The sequence below is a fragment of the Cololabis saira genome, chromosome 11, assembly GCF_033807715.1.
Source record: "Cololabis saira isolate AMF1-May2022 chromosome 11, fColSai1.1, whole genome shotgun sequence".
Taxonomy (NCBI): Eukaryota; Metazoa; Chordata; class Actinopteri; order Beloniformes; family Belonidae; genus Cololabis; species Cololabis saira.
This window is the reverse complement of record NC_084597.1, coordinates 12,078,079-12,102,853: the sequence shown is the minus strand read 5'-3', so window position 1 is coordinate 12,102,853 and position 24,775 is coordinate 12,078,079. Positions and strand designations below refer to the sequence as shown.

Sequence of the window (24,775 nt, the reverse complement as noted above, 5' to 3'; positions counted from 1 at the left end):
AACTCTGATGTTTTGATGAGGAGATCTGCGGTACACAGCTTTTATGCAATATCGGATCAGTGATTTTGTTCCTGTGCATTAATGTTTAATACTTTGTACTACTACTAATGGTAAATGTAGGTATAACCTGAATTAACTTTTAGCATATACTCTTGCTGTGTGCTTGATGGAAAAGTACTGAGTGCTTGACATGAAAAGTACAGCTTTTCTCTTTTCCTTATAGCGTTTCTATCCTTAGCCAAACTGTGACTTTGCGATGGGGTACGACTCACAGCCAGGGAACTGTTAGAGTGTAAAAGCTCTTAGTAACAAAGAATAAGATCATCCTACAGGGTGGTTCCTGTTTCTGGCTATGATTGTACGCACGTGTATGTCTAGTGCAGCTTCAGAGTAGCCGGGGCAAGATCGTTTTGACTTGTACTTGTGTGAATTATGCAAACTTAATGAAGTGGAAAGTGAATCACATTTTCTGTTTTATTGCCCTCTGTATGATGAACTGAGAAATCGATTATTTTCTGAAATGTTTGTTAAAAACCCAGAAATGTTCTGGTGCTCTGACGATGATAGAATGGACGGGTTGTTTAACGTCAATGTTTTTAAGTTGGCTCATTTTGTTTCTGAAGCCTGGATAAAGCGTCAGGATTGTTTATATGTTTAATTGGTACAGGGTCTGTTGTCTGGCTTTCATTTGCTTTATGTTCCTTTTTATTTTTTTGGTGTCTTGTAAGCACACTCGGGCTGGGCACGTCATGTGCATGACACGTAAATAAAAAGTTCAATCAATCAAAATCAAAATCAATGTACTGTTCCTCTCCTTTGATCAAAGAATAAATAATTTTTCTGAATTTATGTCGGGCTTCTCCCCGTGCTTTTGTTAACAAAAATTTCCAGCCCAGTACTCAAACACATTTTGAATACTGTGGTGGAAGGATTTAATAAAGAAGTGATTTCAGATATAAGTCAGCACACAGTAACACCTATGTTTGGCTCTACTTTTGCATAGTGCTGCTAGGGGCGAGAAACATGCATTTATATATTTAAGTGTGTTACTAGTTTAACATTGATTTATCAGTACTGATATTTACTGCCGTTTCTTCATAAAGCAAAGTACCGTATTTTCTGGACTATAAGCCGCACCTGCATACAAGCCGCATCCGCTCTATTTTAAAAAAAAGATATGCAAGCTGCAGATATTTCTGTTGTTAGATTAGATATTTACTACATGTACAAAAGGATTTTGAACTGTAAATGATGTACATGTTTGTAAATAGATCCTTTCCTAACAGTGTCTTTTAACACGGCAGCAACTTTGCTGATTAAAACGGGACAGAACCAAGAGAAAATAACCAGTATTTATTTATTTATTTATTTATCTGTTTGAAATCTGCTTCTACCTACTTCTATCTGCTAAAGAAGAAGTAGCGTATTCTTCTTTGCATTTATTTTGTCTTAGTTTTGATTCTAATTCCGGTTAGAGCGCCCCAAGCGGTGGAAGGAAAATCCACAGAATAGACGCACCTTTGTATAAGCTGCATGGTTAAAAACCTATGAAAAAAGTAGCGGCTTATAGTCCAGAAAATACGGTAGTATACATTTTTAAAGTTTCATCAGTTAGTGGGATGTGAGAGCTCATCAAAGCCAGAAAATGTATTCCTTAAGAAACCTGAATGTCATGACGAAATATCGTTATATTACATTATATTCTAAGATATGGAAACTGTCATATCCAATGTTACACTGAACATTTGTATTGGATTTCGGTGGTTACATTTGTCTAGACAAGAAGTAAGAGAGGTCTCCTGGAAAATGCAGTGACAATCCTACCAATGACAGACACGAGATTAGCTTTTGTTGAGAGAGAGGCCACGGTGTGGAAATGTCCACAGGATTGGATGGTCCTTTTTTCCTCTGAGTTTAACAGTTCAAGCTCAAGCAACTTTTCTTGTAAACCAAGTACCAATCAGAAGCCATTAATTAAAGTAAAAACCGGGTCTCCCCATTAAGCTGGTATCTGATATCCCATCAAGGCCACTGGATTCAGCCAAGGCCAAGTGAAGTAAAGCGAGGAGGAGGGCAGTGTCCTCTGGGGATGCTAGAGGGTGTGTGAAGCAGTGGCGTGCGTGCCGTCGGCCAGCCGCCCAAGGGGGAGGCACATGGTGCCAACAGCTGCCGTGGTGAAATGCTAACCCCGCTAAATGCTCCGTCCAGTAAACAACATTGGAGTGAACACATGCCAACGGGGGAGCTAGGGTGAGGAAGGGGAGGAAAAGGGTGAATAGAGTGACCCAGCTGACGCCGTGGAGAAAGGAGAATTGACCCCTGTGAAATGGATTATGAAAGTGTGGTGGTCACCATTCTGGGGGGGCACAACGTAGGACATGACAGTGAATGAAACTCAAAACCCTCTTTGGCAAACTGGACATGGTGTCGTTCATAAGCTGCAGACAAGAAGCCCCAGATGCAGGAGATATTTATATTAGAAGTATTAGCACAAACGAAACGCCCAACATGCATAAAATACTGATGACAAGTGCTTTTATTTTCCGTGCTCCACCCAAAGCCTATTAAAATCAGATGCCTGTATGGCTTCATAGACCGTTTAAATGGATAAATGAAATACACTTCACAAATCCTGTTGCATCTATTGGAACTGGTGCATGTTCCCATGCTCCTGAGCACCCTAGGGATTGGCAGGAACAGATGTGACGTCTTCACTCCCCCCCTCACTCTGTCCCACCTTCAGTCTGTCCCTCTGCTGCTTGTAAAACAATCCTCCATCCACTTGTACAAACATTGCTCTCTACTGCAATTGTCTCTTCCAATAACTCTCACTTTGAGCAGCGAGAAAACAAAATTAGGCCTGATTTTGGGATGCGCTAATTGCATCTAGTCCTAAGTGATGGTTGAACATGATACAGGACGGTTAAAGTAATGTAATAAGTGCTCCTCAAGCTGTCATTTCATTTCACTCAACATAAACACTAAAGATGTGCACTCAAGCTTAGATAAACTATCTGCAGTTTTAAACTTCTTTCTCTTATGTCTAATATTTATTTATTTAAAAAAAAGATAAAATTTAATCAGCATAACAGTCTGGTACTTATAAGCACCATCAAAGCACTTCTAGGAGATATTTAGCTTATTCAACTTTAGCCATATGCTTAGTAAGGATAGCAACGACATCACCACCTGATGCTGTTTTAAAGGGCTTGAAACTGGTTCATATTGGTTGCTGGCTCAGCATTTCTTTCTGTTACTTTACAAATCCTCTTAAAAATTATTAGAAGTCTTTGTCCATATGACTCCATATGCAATGCCTATAGCAACAAATACAGTGTATATAAGACTGGTGTACTGCAGAGGTGTCAAGTAACGAAGTACAAATACTTCGTTACCTTACTTAAGTAGAAATTTTGTAATTATTTTTTAGACGACTTTTTACTTTTACTCCTTACATTTTCACACAATTATCTGTACTTTTTACTCCTTACATTTTAAAAACAGCCTCGTTACTCTATTTCATTTCGGCCTTTAAAATAAAAATTAAAACTATCCAGTTAAATTGTGCCATCCGGATAGAGTGAATTTGGTTGTGGTTGTTTCAGATGTTCTTGTCCAGTTTTGTTCTTACATCCGTTCCCTCAGATTCCTGCAACTAAACTTGGATGTACATTCCAATAAAGGTTAGGATAAATGATAACATGCCTCTGAAGTTTGACTTTTTGCACCATTACAATACTTATAGGCAACTAGTCATCATATCTGCTGCTCTCTGAAACACATGTTAATGCTCAATAGTACACATATATGGTTCTTTAATATATTTGCATTATACTAAGACGCATTCATTTTCAATGGCTTTTGTCCTTAATGGCTTTTTTCCCCCTTACATTACTTTTATACTTTAAGTAGTTTTGAAACCAGTACTTTTATACTTTTACTTGAGTAAAAAACTTGAGTTGATACTTCAACTTCTACAGGAGTATTTTTAAACTCTAGTATCTATACTTCTACCTGAGTAATGAATGTGAATACTTTTGACACCTCTGTTGTACTGCTACATTATATCATTTTAATTTCTTAAGAAGAGGAAATCCAGAACTTATAACAAACAAGTAAGTTCTTTGAACTTGTCTATTTTTTTAGGGGTTTGCCACAGCAGATCCGTGTGGTGTGCGTGTTGGTTTTATGTTGGATGCCTGCCCTGAAACAACCTTCTCCATTCACCCAGGCTTTGAACCGTTTGACAACATGAACCTAGTCTTGTGGCTGCTCAGCGGATGGCGATCAATCCAGAAACCATCAAGGCCCCTAACTCTAAACACTTTACCACAGCTGTTGACACTCGGGGGTACAATTTCAACAATATTTCATGTCAGTTACAGCATGACAACTTTATGTGCAAAAGATGATGAAATTTAATATTGCCACTAATCTTAATCAAGAATCAAAGGATGTAGGCTCTAAAGCCAACTTAAAGCAGTTTAGAGGACATTTCTGAATAAGTGTAAGAAAACATAACGTTGGTTCATCTCCAACATAATGTTTGCTTTACATTTAAAACCTTATACATGTGTGTGTGTGTATTCTAAATGATATTTTACAACAAGCACTTTTATTTTGATTCCTCTGCAGACTGCATCTGCACAAACAGAGAGATATAAGGGTGATGAGTCTTGTGCAGTCAAAGCTCAGTAATGGGGTCCTGGTTTATTATGAAGGGATGTGAGATGGTTTCTGCAAGATGTTCTACTATCACCCTAATCTGTACATCCTGTATTGTAAAACCAGGTCCACACCTGCCCTTGCAATCTTTTTTATCACATGTTGTTTTTTTAACCACAACTGTGTGTGGGCTTAAATCATCTCAGGCAGGACCAGTTTGAGTTTTCGAACTTTAACCCCTTAACCCTTGCAAGGCGTTAAGGGTTAGGCAAGCCCTAGAACTGAGGACCTTCGCTCTGGCTTGGGTCATTTTTACCCAAGTCTTAGTGCCTCACAAAGGTTAAACTGGCTTTTTAAGGTTCAAAAATGGTTTAAGGGTATCCAGAAATTTAGCTTTGATTGCAAAGTTCATTAGGCCATATAAACATGTTTGAGTGTGAGACAGAAAAAGATATAACAAATAACAAAGACAAAGAAAAAAGGTATTTAAGATTAGAAATATTTACTATCCCCTTCTTTGACTCTTCATGACATCTCTTTGCCTAGCTCTTATCTCAGCCATCAAACACCTGCCTGACCCGACATCTGAAAACAAACATACTTGGCTTAGCAAGAATGAACTCACTCCACTATTATCCGGAGACCCTGGATCATTTGCAAACCACAGGGCTCAGGTTTATATTCAGGGTCTTATCAGGTATTTAGACAGCGGTTAACCAAATATTAACCACGTAAACATGACATTAATGACGGGGTAGACAAAGTCCCTGAGAGCAAACACTGTTAGTGCATTAACATCTCTTTTTTTCCTCACAGGATGTGACAGCCACACATACTTCTCTCATTTGAATGAAAACAGCATTTCTGCAGCTTCAGCTGTTAGTCATTAGTGAAAACAATGGCAATTTTCAAGATTTTCTATCAAGTTCACATGAAACAACTAGTTTTCAATGCATACAGCAGTTTATTCTTCACTGATGCATAAAAACAGTGATCAATATTTTGCTGATGACTGATGATAGGGAAGATAAAACATGAAATGAGACAGGGTGTGTGTATTTCTGTAGATGTGGTGGTGTTTGTATGTGTTGTTTACTGTGTAAATAGAGTGTGAGAAACAAAGCCAGTGCATTTATTGTAAGATGACACCTAAAGGGAAACCCAAGCCCCAGTACCACATCCTGAGTTATGTGGTTGAGACTACAGATTTAGTGCATCATGTGATCATTTTTCATATAGCTGTTTGTTTCACAGGACTTTTATAAACATGCACAAGCTAAACACGCTGATTTTGGGGAATGCATGACAGATAACATGTAATGTCCAAATGAAGATGGCAAGATTGTTTTAAGTACATTTTTACTGTTTTTACAATCATTAACAGATACGGTAAGTTTGCCTTTTTAATTAATTTATATTTCGAAATGTATGACATCAACAAAATTTGGTTATTGTTTTTTTTTTTTCATCTTCAAACACCTGTCTGGTATATTATATTTTGCTCTTATTTATGTTTTTTTTTTTCCTGTTTGTACGATAGCACATTGGGGAAAGTTGTTACATTATCAACAGATAAGGTTTCTCACAGGAGGAGTTAAGGATTACACAATACTTTTTTACCAAGAAGACTTTTTTTCCCCTTTTTTTTGGCATAAAACACGTAGGTGTGCTCCAACCTGCCTCATGGCCTGTAGTATCCAGACTTAGTGTAATGGATGGGTGGGTTTCGGTTGACAAGTCTGAGCGAAAGTAGACAAAAAGGAGGTGTGTATACAAGACACAGTTGTACATGTATCCGCAGGCTGTTGTTGCATTAAAGTAATGTGATTTACCAAATACACCAACTGAAGTTAAATCAAAAAATGATCTCAAGCATATGTTATTTAGCTCCGTTAAGGTTCTTGGTTTCAGTTTGTCAGCATGCATTAAAACAAAATATATAATCTTAAATTAATTTAAAGCATGGCTTTAAATACAAACATGTAAATGTGAAGTAAAGGTGATTCACAAAATTCAAAAGTGTTTCAATCCATGAACATGTTTATGTAACATAGCAGACTGTTCACCTGATTCATAAATGATCTGCAAAAAAATTATTCAAATTTTGTCCTTCATTCGACATATTCAAAAATAGCATCAACATTACAGATGTAAATATGGAACATGATTTTTTTTTTTATCTGAAGTAAATATGTAATGATCCAACAATGTACTTTGATACATTGATTAATGATGAATGATCCAGAATGATCAATTAAGTGACCTCTTGTAGTCTACAGAAACAGATCATTTGTCAGTTAACTGGTCAGGTAAAAATGTAAATTGACACTTTAGTCATTTATTGTGATATAATATGAAGTATTGTGATTGTGTTTAGTCTACATATAAGATTACTGTCTCATATCAATCACTAGCTCCAAAACTGTATAAAATCAAAAGCTTATTGTGGCAAACAACAAAATCTTTATTCAGTTCATGAATGCATTTTGATACGATTTACACCCTTAGTAGGAAAATCCTTTTAAATACCTTCCTCCACTCTATATCTTCTTCTTTCAGTATCTGCAATGGGAATTTTTAGACTTCTTCCAGTTCTGCACACTTATCTCTTCTACGACCCTTGTGTTCTACACATCCATATTTCACAAATATTTCACAAGGATAATCAACTAAATTGCAATGATCCATCCATCCATCCATCCATCCATCCATCCATCCATCCATCCATCCATCCATCCGACTTAGTCAAGGCCGCTTAAACCGAGACCAAGACACTATCAAGACCAGAGAGTATCAACGCCAAATCAAGACCAAGATTAGTTTAGCTCAAGACCAAGACCAAAATAAATCTAGTTATTTCATCATCTTGCATGAGTTGTAGAACATCAGCACCACCCTGGTTCAGCTGCTTAGTAAATATAAGGTTGTATTCAACTGCAGCTCAAACACAGAGAAGTGGATGTCAAACTCACTATAAATGTTTTCATCAATCCGCTGAGATCAAATATCTGTGGCGACTGCACTACCGCTATTTCTATACTATTGGAGGATTGACTCGAGTGATTTTAAGGATTGATACGACTACTAACTAGTCATCTAACAGAATAACCAGCCTCCAACACCCCCCTCCACCTCAGAAAAGTATGATGAAGAGTAAATGTTACTGATTTAAATTGTACTTAATTTCTAGAGGAATCGTGAATCTTAAATATTAAAGATACACACAATTATTGACTTGAAATTGCATTATTTACCATTATAGTAACTAGATCACTCCGTATATCAGCATTACTGCAATGGACCTGATGCTTAATCAGTTACAACGATATGCAAATTATTCATATACGGTATTTATTCAAACAGGGCCGTTATAAACACAAAACTGTAATTAAATACAGACACACATGCAGATGCACCATCTATCTATCTATCTATCTATCTATCTATCTATCTATCTATCTATCTATCTATCTATCTATCTATCTATCTATCTATCTATCTATCTATCTATCTATCTATCTATCTATCTATCTATCTATCTATCTATCTATCTATCTATCTATCTATCTATCTATCTATCTATCTATCTATCTATCTATCTACAGTGGGTATGGATAGTATTCAGACCCCTTTAAATGTTTCCCTATCTGTTTCATTACAGCCATCTGCTAAAATCCAAAAAGTAAATTTTTCTCATTAATGTACACTCAGCACCCCATCTTTACAGAAAAATTAGTGTCACAGCTTTTTTAATTTTTTTTTTTCTATAAAATAAAATAAGAGAAATAAAATAAACTTTTTTGATTTTAGCAAATGTCTACAAAGAGGGACAAAATTAAAGGGGTGTGAACACTTTCCGGACCCACTGTATATTCCTGTGAACGCCATCCGTCGACACACGGATGGTAAAATACTGCCACCCAGAGGGCAAATGTATTGCTCACACCTGCACTCCCATATGCCTTTAATGTTTGACATTATGAAAAAATACATTTTACATACCTTTATATACGTAACTTTTTTTGTTTATTCTTTAATTTTAAGTGTTAATTTAGCTGTATATTGATATTAAAAAAGCAATCCCAATTTTGAATTTAACAGTTTTCTAAGTAACATTTTTTATATCTTTTCGATACTACGTTTATCTATTTCATTTGTGTTTTGATATATATATATATATATATATATATATATATATATATATATATATATATATATAGTGTTGGGGTAGTTACTTTTTAAAAAAGTAATCCCTTACACTACTTAGTTACTGGTTGCTGAAAGTAACTAGTTACATTACTAGTTACATTACTTTTGGATTACTCTGCAATATCACCTGAGCTGCACCATAACTCGATTACCAATGAAAAACATATACAGGACTGTGTCAGAAAATTAGAATATTGTGATTGTCTGAAATGCAATTACAAAAACAATGCCATACATTCTGGATTCATTACAAATCAACTGAAATATTGCAAGCCTTTTATTATTTTAATATTGCTGATCATGGTTTACTGCTTAAGAAAACTCAAATATCCTATCTCAAAACATTTGAATATTCTGGGAATCTTAATCTTAAACTGTAAACCCTAATCAGCAATATTAAAATAATAAAAGGCTTGCAATATTTCAGTTGATTTGTAACGAATCCAGAATGTATGACATTTTGTTTTTTTAATTGCATTACAGAAAATAAAGAACTTTATCACAATATTCTAATTTTCTGAGACAGTCCTGTAGTTGGAACCTTATTACTGCAGTGCCCAGATCAGCACAAATGTGTATTCGTAAAGTCCTGTAAAGTCCCGTAAAATCCCGCAAGGTCACGTTAAAGGCTGATTTATGGTTCTGCGTTACACCAACGCAGAATTTACGGCGTAGGGTACGCGGCGACACGCAACGTACGGTGTGCAATTCAAATTTATTTTTATAATGTCTATTACAACAGAAGTTGTCTCTATGCCCTTTCCAGAGACCCAGAACATGACCCCCGAGCAATTATTACATAAACATAACATAAACAATGCAGGTCAAAACTAATGGGAGAAAAACTTCAAGCCAAACAGTGGCAAGGAAAAACTCCCCTTTAGGAGGGAAGAAACCCTGACCAGGACCTGGACCATAAGGGGGATCCTCCTGCTGCAGACCAGCTGGACAGAGCAGGAAAAGAGAAAACAGACAGAGAGAATGAAAGGAAGAAACGAAATGAAATGAAGATACAAACAGAAGTAGACAGCAGACACTGAGGTGCTGGTTGGTCAGTCAGCAAGCATATAGCATACATCTACACAGATAGGTGGAAGCAGCAGTGGGATGATCAGAGGGGGGGGGGCTGCAGGTCAGCATGCAGCTGAAGCTCCGGCCTGCAAACATACACAAAAGAGAAAAAAAGAGTATCCAAATCTACATTTGGATACTCCAGCAAGATGTCCTTCCACTGTTATGCTGACGACACACAGCTTTACATAAAAACTGCCCCAAGCCCCTCTGCAGCCATTTCATGTCTCTTTCCGCCTGTCTTGGGGAGATAAAGACATGGATGAGCAACAACTTTCTCCAGCTAAACAGTAGCAAAACCGAAGCCCTCCTTGTTGGCACTCCACACCAGGTTCAGTCATCCTCCATAACTCACCCCACCTTCGATGGTCAGGTCATACCCCTCTCCTCCACAGTCACTAATCTGAGAGGTAGGTTTGATCCTCACCTGACATTTAATGACCATATAAAAAACCTGTGCAAAACCTCCTTTTATCATCTCAAAAACATCTCCAAACTCCGCCCTATTTAACTCTGTCAGATGCAGAGAAGCTCGTCCACGCATTCATCTCCTCTACACTGGGCTACTGTAACTCACTCTTCACTGGGATCACTGGCAAGAACATCCAGAAACTGCAATACATTCAAAACAGCGCTGCGAGGATCCTGATGAGAGTCTGGAAATATAAGCACATAACACCCGTTCTCCACTCTCTCCACTGGCTCCCTGTCTCAACCCAGATTGAATACAAAGTCCTACTCCTCACCCATAAGTGCATAAATGAACATGCACCTCCATACCTACAAGAACTCATTACTCCACAAACCTCTACCTGCACCCTCAGATCTACTGCTCGCTCCTCCGGGTTCCCAACACCAAGTTCCGCACCATGGGCGACCGGGCCTTCTTTTTTTTAAAGATTATTTTGTGGCTCTAGTGGCCCTTTATTCAAGTTGCAGACAGGAAGGGGATAGAGAGAGAGAATGGGGATGACATGCAGCAAAGGTGCGCAGGCTGGGATTCAAACCTGCGACCACTGCAGGAGGACTGTAGCCTCCGCATATGAGCCGCTTGCTTAACCCACTGTGCCACTGAGCGGCTCCTATGGTGTTTTCTGGGAGATTTTCTGCCGAACAGAAATGGTCCATGTGTAAATTTACTTAGAATCTCCAATAAGAACAACTTGAATTGAGAGAAGTTGTCTGTTTGAACTCCTCCCCTCTGGACGGCGCTACAGAGCACTGTACGCCAAAACCTCCAGACACAGAGACAGTTTCTTCCCCCAAGCTGTTGCTCTGATGAACTCTCATCACTCATAAGAGTCTCGGTGAAATCAATCACAGTGCAATAATAATAATAATTAAAGCTGCAAGCAGCGATGAACGGGACCTTGCGCGTGCAATTTTCACCAATTGAAGTCAAGGGCTCAAAACCAAGTCTGATGACACCACCCATGACTCTTTATGTCAAACCATTCAAAAGTTATGGCAGAAAATAGGAACTATCAAATATCGACCAATCAGAAGAAGGGGTGGAGCTAATTTACACCAATTATGGTCAAGGACTCAAAACCGAGTCTGATGACACCACCCCTGACTCTTTATGTCAAACCATTCAAAAGTTATAGCAGAAAATTGGGACAACCAATCAGATGAAGGGGCGGGGCTAATTCTCACCAATTATGGTCAAGGACTCAAAACCGAGTCCGATGACACCACCCACGTCTCTCTATGTCAAACCATTCAATAGTTATAGCAGAAAATAGGGACAACCAATCAGAAGATAGGGCGGGGCTAATTCTCACCAATTATGGTCAAGGACTCAAAACCGAGTCCGATGACACCACCCACGACTCTCCATGTAAAACCATTCAAAAGTTATGGCAGAATCACATATTGATCAATCAGCTACTAGTATCACTTCCTGTTTAGCGTTGAAGTTTGACACGGCGCCACGGCCACGCCATTTCACAAAAACTCATGATTTTGATAACTTTTGTGTCTCTTGAGCGAGTTTTATGTCGAACGGACGATCCTGCTAGGAGGAGTTCGTTAAAGTACGACACATGAAAATGGCATAAATTGCGCCAAAATTACGCGATTAATTCAAAATGGCCAACTTCCTGTTCGGTTTCGGCCATGGCGCCAAGAGACTTTTCTTTACGTTGCGACATGATAGCGGTGTGTACCGATTTTCGTGCATGTACGTCAAACCGTATTGTGGGGCTTGAGGCACCAAGTTTTCTAGGGGGCGCTGTTGAGCCATTAGGCCACGCACCTTTTTGATACCATTAGAATACGTAATTTCTCGCCACATGGGACGTGCGTACCAAGTTTCACAACTTTTCGAGTAAGTTATGCGGCTCAAAAACGCAATTGTTTTCAGATAAAATAATAATAATAATAATAATCGTACCGATTTCAATAGGGCTTCGCACAAGCCTTGCTGGTGCTCGGTCCCTAATAATAAAAATTCCTACAGATACAATAGGGCCTTCGCACTGTCAGTGCTCGGGCCCTAATAATAATAATAATAATAATAATAATAATAATAATAATAATAATAATAATTATTATTATTATTATTAATAATAATAATAATTAATAATAATAATGATAACCACAATCTGCTGTAATATGCTGTAACAATGCACCTTTCATTAACCATGTCTACCTCATACTGCTGCACCTTTCACTTTTTTTTTAATTGTATATATGTTAATAAGAGCCATTTGTCTTTTTACTGTACAGTGAGCGAAACAAGCGGAGTCAAATTCCCTGTCTGTTATGTTCAAACTTGGCCGATAAACCTGATTCTGATTCTGATTATTGAAAACATGCTTTGTAGCCTTACAATGCGCAGTATGTTTGCAGTCTCCACACATTTTTCCAGAGGTGTCAAGTAACAAAGTACAAATACTTCGTTACCTTACTTAAGTAGATAATTTTGGTTATCTATACTTCACTGGAATCATTATTTTTCAGACCACTTTTTACTTTTACTCCTTACATTTTCACGCAATTATCTGTACTTTTTACTCCTTAAATTTTAAAAACAGCCTCGTTACTCTATTTCATTTCGGCCTTTAAAAAAAAAAACTATCCAGTTAAATTGCGCCATCCGGATAGTGAATTTGGTTGTGGTTGTGGCACAGATGTTCTTGTCCAGTTTTGTTCTTACATCCCTCAGATTCCTGCAACTAAACTTGGATGTACATTCCAATAAAGGTTAGGATAAAAGATAACATGCCTCCGAAGTTTGACTTTTTGCACCATTACAATACTTATAGGCAAACTAGTCATCATATCTTCTGCTCTCTGAAACACGTTAATGCTCAATAGTACACATATATGGTTCTTTAATATATTTGCATTATACTAAGATGCATTCATTTTCAATGGCTTTTGTCCTTAATGGCTTTTTCCCCCCTTACATTACTTTTACTTTTATACTTTAAGTAGTTTTAAAACCAGTACTTTTATACTTTTACTTGAGTAAAAAACTTGAGTTGATACTTCAACTTCTACAGGAGTATTTTTAAACTCTAGTATCTATACTTCTACCTGAGTAATGAATGTGAATACTTTTGACACCTCTGCATTTTTCACAATAGTGAATCTTGTCTCTAAGAATAAACACCTGTTGTACCTGTTTGACGTCCTCCAAGGAAACCTTCCAATGTGTTGTACTGAGTTTGTCTCACATTAACCTAAAACGAATTGATGAAGACATCAACAACACCCAGTGGACAACATAGTGGACTTTAAATAAACCCCGCCCTCCGTGACGTAACCGGTGTTTGCCTCGTGACGTCACTTGTACACGTAGCCTATTAGGATGTGCTCATTGAAGACGGCGGCTGTGTGTCAGACAGTCCTGCATATTTGTAAGAATTTATTTATATCTGCACACACTTCCCGAACTGGGTAAGAGTAAATATACAATACAACTGAGTGTTATTATTATTATTATTATTTATTGTTGTTATTGCTCCTGAACTTTTAGAAGCGGCGTGTGGAGGCTGTGTGTGAGTGTTCCTGGTGTTAGCAGCGGCTAGTGGGCTAGCAGAGCTGCAGAAGTGCTGCTAAGGTTAGGCTAGTGGCCAGCCCTGCGGGATCCGACCAGGGAGGGGGGGTTACCTGTCACAACCGAACAGGTACGACAGCAAACCGCTTTCACGAACAGTCTGACCCTTTGAGGCGTCACTGTGTCGTTTGGGAGGAGTGCAACACCGCAGCCTGCCCGCTAGCCGCTGAGCCAGGCAGCCAGGCAGCCAGGACCCCTTCCTCACTGGCAGCTTCATGACGCTCATTTACACGTCCACGCCGGGCTAAAGTCTCGCTTATATAACCAGCCAGAGTCAGATATCAGAGATGTGTCGATGACTGAGATCAAACTTTGTGAGTTTCTGTAAGTTGTGTTAAAGGCGAGGCTAATGCAGCTGGGAAGATCCGGGATCAAGTGTTCAAAGTGTTGTGTTCTCCCTGGTTGGTGTCAGAGTCCCCCAGCCCACCTGGATTACGAACATACACATTGCACTGTTATTGTATTGATTGATTCAGGGGTGCAGATCCGATGTCAGGATTGGGGGGACACCAACGTGATTTTAATTTTTAATTTTTTGCCAATATGCAACTCATACCATGCCATAAATTGGTAAAGGCTCGCCAAAAAATACTGACCAGGGAATCATTTATTGTGCTTACCTTTCTTGTTTATTTGTCCTAATCAGCCAACAGTGTGTGTCACTGCTTACTTAACTGTTATATTCATAAATCATAATGTTAAGGGTTTTGGGCATGTAGTGTCTACTCATCTCAAATTCTTCTCACCGTCTTCCTTTTATCCTATGGGACTACTTTATGCACGATCAATTGATATATATGGATGAAATATGGAGCCCATAACAAGTACAAGTACGGGCAGTTACGAATGTAAACAGAACGTTGACAAAAAGTAATTGTCGAGCCCGTCAAAAATTTTAAAAATATCAATTCAGACTAAAAAAAAAAATGTATGGAGTAGCAATACTTTCATTCTGTAACCTCAAAACGCACCGTGGATGTATTATATTTTTATAAATATATTTTTAATAAATATTTTACATGTTCAACCTTTTTTTTTTTTTTTTTTTGAAAATATTTTTATCCCGGTTTTTTTCCCATTTTTACCACCCCGTGCTCCTACCTACTGACAGTCCTGGGCATTGCCATCCTCTACCAACCCCGGGAGGGCCCTGCACTGAGCTCAGGTCTCCTCCTTAACCTGAGGAGTGAGCAGGCCGCATCTTTTCACCAGACAGGGTGGGGTTTCTCCGGCCGAACGTAGCGCGTGGAAGGATCACGTTATTCCGGCCGGATCCTCCCCACCCCATCTGGCGCCCCGGTTGGCCAGAGGGGGCATGTATAGCCCAGGACTGTGTGCATGTTTTTGTGAGGGTAGCTCACACTAGCTACCCAGGGGAACACGGGGAGAACATACAAACTCCACACAGAAAGATCCTTTCGCCAACCCCACCCAGGGTATGGGCACTGAAGTCATGGGGGAACTAACACGCACTTCAGCACCCACAGCGTCCCCCGGCGGGAATCGAACCCAGGACCTTCTTGCTGTGAGACCGCTGCACTACCAGCTGCGCCACCGTGCCCCCCTTTTACATGTTCAACCTGAAAAAATCTGAAAATACATTTGTTCAATTTGGAATAATTTAGGGTATTTTTATTGGGGGGGACAATTCATGTTTTTCAGAAATTGGGGGGGACATGTCCCCCCCGTCCCCCCCGGGATCTGCACCCATGGATTGATTGATTGATTGAAGAATTTATTAGAAGAATTGCATAGGATCAGGTACAGTTTCATGACAGTACAGATTCGCTGATACAAAGTCAACTAAAAGGCATTATTCCAAGAAAACATTACACTTGTTTACATTGGAGACCTTTTTTTTAACTCATATAACATTGAATGACATACAGGTAAGAAGCAGTACTTTGTAGGGAAGATTGTAAAAAAAAAAAAGAAAAGGGGGGAATTACTGTTATTTTGCACCGAGAGAGACTAATAATAATAATAATAATAATAATAAAAAATAACTATTTATCCGTTAGGAACTTCATTTGTGGAAAAGCATCAGCATCAGTGCGTGTACAGATAACATATGCAACAGGACAGTACAGAAACAAACCAAACAATCAATATAAAGCAACATACATTGGGTAATCACAAATACTGCTGGACTTAGATGCTGTAAAACCATAGCATAGATAAAATACGAGAGAAAGAGAGATAAAAAATATAAGTCCCCCGTTAAGTGCGTGATAAATACAAGGTTTTTTTAAAAATATGTATAAAAGCGGGTACAAAAATGAATAGGTAAGATCAGCTGTTTATGAGTCTGATGGATGAGGGCACGAAAAAGGTGATGAGACAAATAGAATAAGCTAGGTAATACAAAACAAAAGCAGAAAACAAAACAAAAACAATAATCAGAAGGAACAGCGGGATGTGCAGTAGAGGCTTTGATTATTCCCAGTTACGAGTAGCAGCCTCCTGTAGGTGGCTTTTTAGGGCAGGATTGAAGGAGATTAGGGATTTGTTCTCTTTTATGGCTGTCGGTAAGGAATTCCACATGTTGGTAGTATAGGATGCAAACGAATTTGAACCTTTCTTGGAGTTAACCCTGGGCTGAAAGTGATTTGTGGAGCTCAGTGTCAGAGTCCCCCAGCCTACCTGGATTACGAACATACACATTGCACTTGTTATTGTATTTGAAAAGGTAAACAGAATATCATCAGGAAATGGTCTGGTGCCTTCATGAGGGCAGAACTTATGTTTAAGATGTTGTTATTCTGCTTAACTATAGCTGTGTAGTGGCCACTCACTAGCAGGACACTGTAGTTTCAGTGGGTTAGAATTCACAAGAATCTGGCCCTTATTACTGATGATGATGTTCTGTTACTGTTGGTTACCGGCAGTTGAAGGATAGACGGAAATAAACAACACAAGTTTTTCCTTCGTCCACAAAAAGCGTTCTTCAGCTCTTTTGTACCCAAACTCCTACAGCTTCATAGTTGTGAGAGGACTCAGTTTTCACTGTTAGTGGTTTGTGAAAACCGACTGTCAATATTGCCTTCTGACATGAATAAATAAGTGCTTTCAGCATTACAGTATATGCAGCATGTTTATGTTACCTGCTCGTTTCCAAGAAGACACTTAATAAGAAATAAAGTTTAATCGTATATTTAATTTCACATTTGTGTATTTACATATATATGAGCTTTTAAAGATACATGTACGCATATGTTATGTTAATATAAAACAATATAGAATGTAGTGATCACTTTTACTTACGTTAGGTATTTTAAGCCTTCGTGCTTGTTGATATGAGAAAGTAGACACTTAGTTAGAAATAAAGACAAACAATCAGAATCAGGTTTATTGACCAAGACAGGGAATTCGACTTATTTTACTCACTGAACAGTATAAAAATGACAAATGAAAGCTCTTGTTAACATATATACAAATTACATACATATTGAGAGTCTTGATATCTTGGTATTAAGTAACCTCAATCAGAAATGGCTATGCAACACAATACATATGTGCTTGTAAACACAATTGAGACTGAAGTACAGAAAGAAATAACATCAGGAATGCAGACACATTGAATGACCAATTATATGAATTGCAGCACTGAAGACAAGAACATCAATGTGGTATCTAACTTTACATCAGATTTTCTTGCACTAGAGTCTTTTAAGGTTTTCTTTTAAATTAGTGTAGTGAGAGCAGATCCTAAAGAGTGATTTACAAGTGGAGAGAGCAGCATGTTTATTACAGCATGTTTATTACTTACTTACTTACTTAAATAAATAAGATTAGGACTCTTGAGATCTTGGTATTCGGTATAACCTGAATCAGAAATGGCTACGCAACACAATAAATATGTATTTGTAAAAACAATTGAGACGGAAGTACAGAAAGAAATAACATCAGAAATGCAGAAACATTGGATGACCAAATATTAATTGCAGCACTCAAGACAAGAACATCAATGTGGTATCTAACTTTACATCAGATTATCTTGCACTAGTCTTTTAAGGATATCTTTAATTCATGTCGTGAGAGCAGTTCCTAAAGACAGATTTACAAGTGGAGGGAGCAGCATATTGAAATCCATTGTTCTCAATGTGCTATGGGTTTTGTTGACAAATAAAAGGAATAAATCATAGGACCACAGACAATAACAAGTACCGGTAGTTGAGGTGCACAAATAATACATCGGTGATAGATTTATAAAGAGCTGGATTTTTTTAAATATATAATTAGAAAATAATGAATTATAACAAAAGTAAGAATTTCTTGTAGTATATTACATTAATCACATAAACTTTCTCCAATCTTACATAAGTGTAAGCATGATCTTTTTCTTTTTAATTTGAGGCATGGCAATGCTGTCATATATTATAATCAGGCATAAGTAAGGTTCTCAGAGTAAAGCTGTACATCAAGGAGCAGTCAAAAGGCAAACTTAACCACTGTCAAAATTATTATCTACATCTTTGTTTATGTAGCTTTCAAAATGTCTAAGAGCTAATGCAGAAGCTGCCACGTTGTACTGTTTACACAAATAAAGGTGTGGTCTTATCCAGCTAAGGAACATGTGCAAATTCTTGTTAACCAATCCTTATTTCCCTTCTTTCCAGCTCCACCTGACTTCGGTCTCTTCAGTGAAATCTGAGTGACTGGGTCCGTGCACTAGTGGGCTCAATACAAAATGCAGCCCCCTCCACGGACGGGACCTCCAGGAGCCTCTGGCCCTCCTCCTGCTGGGCCTAATATGTTCCGTAGGCCCAAGGCTCAGAAGTATCCAGCAGCAACAGCAGCAGCAGCAGCAACACCCACACCCACAATGCCTCCTCCAACCCAGCCCATGACAGATCCATTTGCTTTCAGTAGAACTCCTCCCCCGTTGGCTGCAGGTGGTCTGCCAGCAGTACCGAACGAAAACCTTCCACAAATGCAAGCCCCTCCCAATGCCATGTATCCTCATCCTGGATCAGGACTACCTCCACAGCCACAGACACTGGAGAATGTTCCAGCTGCGCTACCTGGTCTTCCACCATCGTCTCTGCCAGGGGTGGCCCTTTTCAACCCCCACAACGTAGCCTCCCCTGGTGTTTTCCCAATGCAAAGTCATCCAGGTGGTTATGCACCCTCAAATAGGGAACAGGGGTATTTTAATTCAAGAGATCAAACACCATCTGCGTCAATGGAGTCACCAGCTATGGCTACAGCCGCAACACCTGGTCAGACACATTTTAACCAGGATTTTCAAGGACAGCCTCCTCCTCATCATCCTATCCCCTTTCAGCCTCTGCCTCCTTCCGCTTCTTCTCAGTGGGCCCCTGATCATACAAGTCGCCCTCCTTCGGTTCAAAACTATTTCCAGCCTACTAGTGATCTTCCACCGCAGCCTTTAAATCCAGATCCACAGCTTCAAATGTACCCCTCTCACAGTCAGTCACCCCATAACAATGCCCCCACCCATGCAACACAACCTGGACATGTCCAGAATCCAAACCCTGTAACGTCTCCTAATGATCAGTGGCAAGACCCAAATAGACCCCAACACCACAACTCTCATTTCCAAACTCAGAGTTATTTCAGTCAGAGCTCTGCCCCCCAAGAGTCATGGTTCAATCAACCTCCACAGGACTCATGCTACCACCAAATGGGAACTGGCTTTGGCCATCCTCAGCCTCTGACTGATTCTGCTGGACCTGGATCTGTGCCTGGGCCAGGGCCTGGACCTGGGCCTGGGCCTGCCTCTGCCCCTACTACAGATCCAGACTACCAGGAGTCTGGTACACTCTCAATGTTTTTCAAAGACAGTGGTGTGGAAAATGAGGAATCACTTGCTGGAGAGAGAAATAAGTCAGTAAATGGCGTTCCTGGATCTTTTCAGCATCACGGGAACCCACAGGCCCACAGTAGCCATGTGGATCTTTCATTGGATTACCAAGAAGCCCCTCCTCAAGATCTTTCACAGCTACCGTATATGAATGATGGCAGTCATCCGTCACCTGCAAGTACCCAAAAGCCTCTGGATACCCAGTTCGACCATGAAGAGAATTTGGAATGCGTCCCAAACCAGGAAGTATTACCCAGTGAAACCCTCAGCAATCCAGCTGCTATTGCACCACATGGAATAGACCTGTTTGAAACCGGGCCCAACCTGGAAACTCCAGATTCAATTCCAAGACCTGTGAGATCCGCAAGTGTGTCATCCAACTACAGCAACATGAGCCATGGAAGTGGAACTGGCACTCGTAGGCACCAGGGAGTCAAAGGCACTTTTATTCAGCAGGAAAGCCCACGTCTCACTGAAGATCCTAGCCTGTCTGGTGCTACTGGAGGCTACTTTGAGCAGATTGATACTTCTCCAGCGGGAGATACAAGTGTGCAACCGAGCCCCGTAGAGCAGATGTGGCTTCCCACACCAAGTCCTCCCAAACCAACTGGGATTTTTCAAGCTAGTGCTAACAGCTCTTTCGAACCGGTGCGTTCACATAGTGTTGGTGTGCGTCCTGCTGAGGTTGATAAGGCTAAAATGGTAGTAGAAGGGCGAACCGATGGCACAGCTGGAAATTTAGAGCAACCACCAGATAATATGGAAAATATCTACGGCTCAGGGCACCTCCCGCCCGCTACTGCTGGAAGTGGAGCACCTCATCTCACACACCCAGGTATTCCTTCTCATTCTCGGCCTTCATCCCGTGCATTTGGGGCCAGTCGGCCTTGTGAGAGCCCTGCCACTACTCTGTGGGCTCAGAATGACCCTGCGAGCTTGGGTGCTAACATCCTCCTTGCTCCTGCTGCTCCAGCAGTTTTGCCCCCCTTACGAGAACCTAGTGCTGATGTCATCCAGCCTCCGGAAGATGGCCCATTGGACCTGCAGCCCGCCCAAAGAATCCAGCCGGTTTCTCAGCCACACTCAGAAAACCTAGAGAACCCGCCAAAGGTGAGTGACGCAGAGCCGGCTGACTCTCAAGGCAACCTGGGCTACGCGTCTCTCCTTGTATCCGGCTCGCTCCATCAGCCTGTTTTAATTGCCCCGCCTGTATCCAATTACAGTGTGATTCCTCCCGCTACTCCTGCTCAGTCGTCCTTTCAGAGTAGTCACATGGAAACTACACAACCTGAAAACTCCATTACACAGGGACAGGGCGCCAGTATCTCCCAACCACCTACTGATCAAAATCCACTCCTGTCTCCTGCACCGATTACTTTGTATTCTTCCACCTCAAATCAGGGACCGCTTAATCTGACACGAAATAATACCATAGATTCAACATCAGAAATCCAGTCTGGGCCGCAGTCTCAACCAATCCATCCTCCTCTTACAAGGGGCCAATCATCAAGTGGAAATGTCCACTCTGCTGTCCAAGTTAATTCACAACCTTCTTCTCTCATGACTCCTCTTGTCTCCAATCATAATCTATCATCAAATTTTGAACTGCTTGATTTTTCTATGCATCAATCGCACCCTCCAAGCCAAGCGCCTGGCCCGCCTTCTTCTCTTCATGAACCTTCACAGTCTAGTAATGGATTTTACCTGCAGGTCACCAATGATGCACAGCAGCGGTCACGTGTGGAAGGGAATACTTCCACCCAAACCCCAGCCTCTTCATCCACCCCACAAATTCCACCAGCAGCCTCCCAAGCAGCTGCAAACACCCAGAACACTTCAAGTGAACCTCCTATGACAACAGAGTCTCACGCTTCTCTGCAGGGACAAAAAGCTGCTCCTTCTGTTCCTGTGAGTGAAGCACAACCTTCTTCAGCTCCAGTGCAGGGGCCCGCTGGAGGGAGGACCCCTGTTCCTGATCCCGCATACCCTCCAGGGCCACAAGGCTCATTGCCTCCAGGGGCTTCCCAGCCAGCTCCAACAGAGCCTGCTCGACCACCTTCCTCTGCAGGCAGCCATCATGGTTATGGACCTCCTCCTGCCACACCAGGCCAGGCTTACAGTGGATATTATGGCAATTATGGAGAATACCAAGATGGCAGAGCAATGTATCCTCCTGGCCAATACCCACCTCCACCTGGGGATCCAAGAACACAGCCATATTATCAAGCAAGTGCTAAAATGTTTTTCCATGCTAGCTTTAAATATCAATCTGCCTGTTTTGTGAAAGCAGTTCACAATTCCAAAGAAAGGATAGTGATCCCCTAATCTATTATTCATTTATATCCTTCACCTCCTGGTCTTTTCAACTCAGGAGGGTCCGTATCGGGGCAGAGCAGATCCTTGGTATGGCAGATATGAGGGGCAGACTCCAGGTTACCGTGATCCAAACTACCAGTACAGGGAGCCTCAACCTGATCGGCCCAGTTCAAGGACCAGCCAGTACTCCGACAGACCCTCGTCAAGGTTAGCCTTGTTTCATGATTTATTTATTTTATGTTTTTATGTCTTTTATGTCTGTCTTTTATGTTTATGAATCACTGGTTGTTGTCTATCTGGTGTGTTTTTATTTCGTGCTTTTATGTGCTCTTATCTATTTTACTCTGTTTTTAGTTTTTACAATTTTATTATGTCTTGCTTTACTCATTGTGCAGTACTTTGGTAACCTTGTTGTTTTTAAAATGTGCTATATAAATAAAGTGGATTGGATTGGATATTTACACTACAAAATATTCTACAATTACTTGTGCACTTGGCATACGTAACTCACAAAAGTGACTATCGCATGTCAGTTCACGAGCTAGTGTATCGAGAAAGATACAAAAAAATGTCACGTTTTTTAGACATTTTTGGCTCCTTTAGTTGACAAATTGGCTTTACATCCATCAACTTTGAGGACAAACTGGCAGTGCTGTACAGCGAAACAGATTTTTGTCCTCTAATGTTGGATTTCACTTGGGAGACTGCAGTATCTAGTAAGATATACCGTATTTCCTGGACTATAAGCCGCACCTGCATACAAGCCGCATCCGCTCTATTTATAAAAAAAAAAAGATATGCAAGCCGCAGATATTTATGTTGTTACATTAGATATTTACTACATGTACAGAACAATTTTGAACTGTAAATGATGTACATGTTTGTACCTAAATAGATCCTTTCCTAACAGTGTCTTTTAACACGGCAGCAACTATGCTGATTAAAAAACGGGACAGAACCAAGAGAAAATAACCAGTATTTATTTATCTATTTATCTGTTTGAAATCTGCTTCTACCTACTTCTATCTGCTAAAGAAGAAGTAGCGTATTCTTCTTTGCATTTAAAAAGTAAAAAAGTAGAGGCTTATAGTCCAGAAAATACGGTGTGTGTGTGTGTGTGTATATATATATATATATATATATATATATATATATATATATATAAAATTATATTATTTCTCCCCCTTCTCAGTTATAATCTAATGCAGTGTGAGGGGAGAAATGATGATGAGATGGGACACGGGCTGTGGGTCAGTCACGGGACAGAGGTTACATTCCTGTACTGAACTGAATTCCTCCACAATGCTTTGCATAGCTGCTGCATCTGTGATGGAGCAGGTGGTGCACATCTTTGTTTGTGGGATAACAATTGAAACGGTCGCTGTATTAGTTGAAACACAAGGCTTCTGTCGGTGGGTGCTGTCTTCCAATTAGTTGCCCAGAAATGTCTCAGATGTAGTAAAATAAGCATGGATCTTCACAGATAAAATGATTCATGCACACCTGTATTGAGGCAAAACATTTTTTTAGAGGGATTATCCTGGTATTGGTTTATTTCCCTTTTGTGGAATGACATATGTAACATGTATGGTTTCATCCATGTGTTTAAAGTAACTGAAAGAGCAAGCGGCCAGCTGGATATTGAAAGATTTTTTTACATGAAAGTGGGCTGTTCATCACATGAGTTGTATTTCAAAAAAGCTATTATAGGTCCATTACCTTTTTAACGTGACAAAGCACCATTGGATGGAAGTGTATGTTAATACGTATTTACGGCACATTAAAGCTGTTCATCTGCACCGTCTCAACTGTCACCTTTTACTGAGATATTAGCATTTATCATATTCCACAGATTATCTTCAAAGTTAAATCAAGCCACCACCATGGATGTCTATTAATTTTTTAGTAGTTCAGAGTTCTGCCATGTTGAAACTGATATGTTACTGAGTTTGACCTGGTAAAATTGCTGCCACAGAATGTCAAAGGAAAGCCCCAGTCATTCTGCGGGATAGCAATTTAAACTGATCGCTCTTTTAGCTCATAATTGAGCAAACATGACAGCAATATGCTCAATTATTTATTTATTTTTATTAGCCTTTATCCATCCCACAAGGGGAAATTATTCTCTGCCTTTTACCCATCTGTAGTTGGACTAGAAGCAATATCTTGTAAATCTGATGGTTTTTTTTTTTCTGCTTTTACCCTAGACAAGGCTATCCTGAAGATAACCACCGTGCAAACCGGAGTGCCTATAATGAATATTATGCAGACTATCCAAAGCACTATGATTATGGAGGTATGAACTACACAATTATTATGTAACCACTTCTTGGTACTGTTGTAATTATCATGTAACAATATGAAACAAAATGTTGATTAATAAAGAACTTTGTCTTGCATATATTAACATTGTATTAGATGTGAATTACCTTATTTCTTATGTTTATCTTTGAAAAGCATACAACTATGGACAATATGACCCCCGATACAGAGGATACTATGATCAGTCCTACTGGTCTTATTACGATGAAGCGTACAAAAGCAGCTACTATAATCAACAAGCGTATCCTGCCAGGTATGCATCCAGAAATCCTTTGCACATATTGCAAAGTATTAATTGT

At 39.8% G+C, this 24,775-nt stretch overlaps 1 protein-coding gene across 6 annotated transcripts in view; it reads left to right on the top strand.

Moving 5' to 3' along the window:
* Nucleotides 1-13,765: 13,765 nt before the first annotated feature.
* sec16a (SEC16 homolog A, endoplasmic reticulum export factor) overlaps nt 13,766-24,775 on the top strand; it is a 30,970-nt gene continuing 19,960 nt past the window's right edge. For 2 of the 6 annotated variants that reach the window (XM_061733731.1, XM_061733729.1), the window contains exons 1-5: nt 13,766-13,851; nt 18,631-22,064; nt 22,210-22,361; nt 24,362-24,450; nt 24,612-24,729. In XM_061733731.1, the coding sequence (XP_061589715.1) occupies nt 18,702-22,064; nt 22,210-22,361; nt 24,362-24,450; nt 24,612-24,729 (3,722 nt within the window). In that variant the 5' untranslated portion in view covers nt 13,766-13,851; nt 18,631-18,701. The remainder of the gene's footprint in view (nt 13,852-18,630; nt 22,065-22,209; nt 22,362-24,361; nt 24,451-24,611; nt 24,730-24,775) is intronic. The other 4 variants (XM_061733732.1, XM_061733734.1, XM_061733733.1 and 1 more) reach the window with 4 other exon arrangements.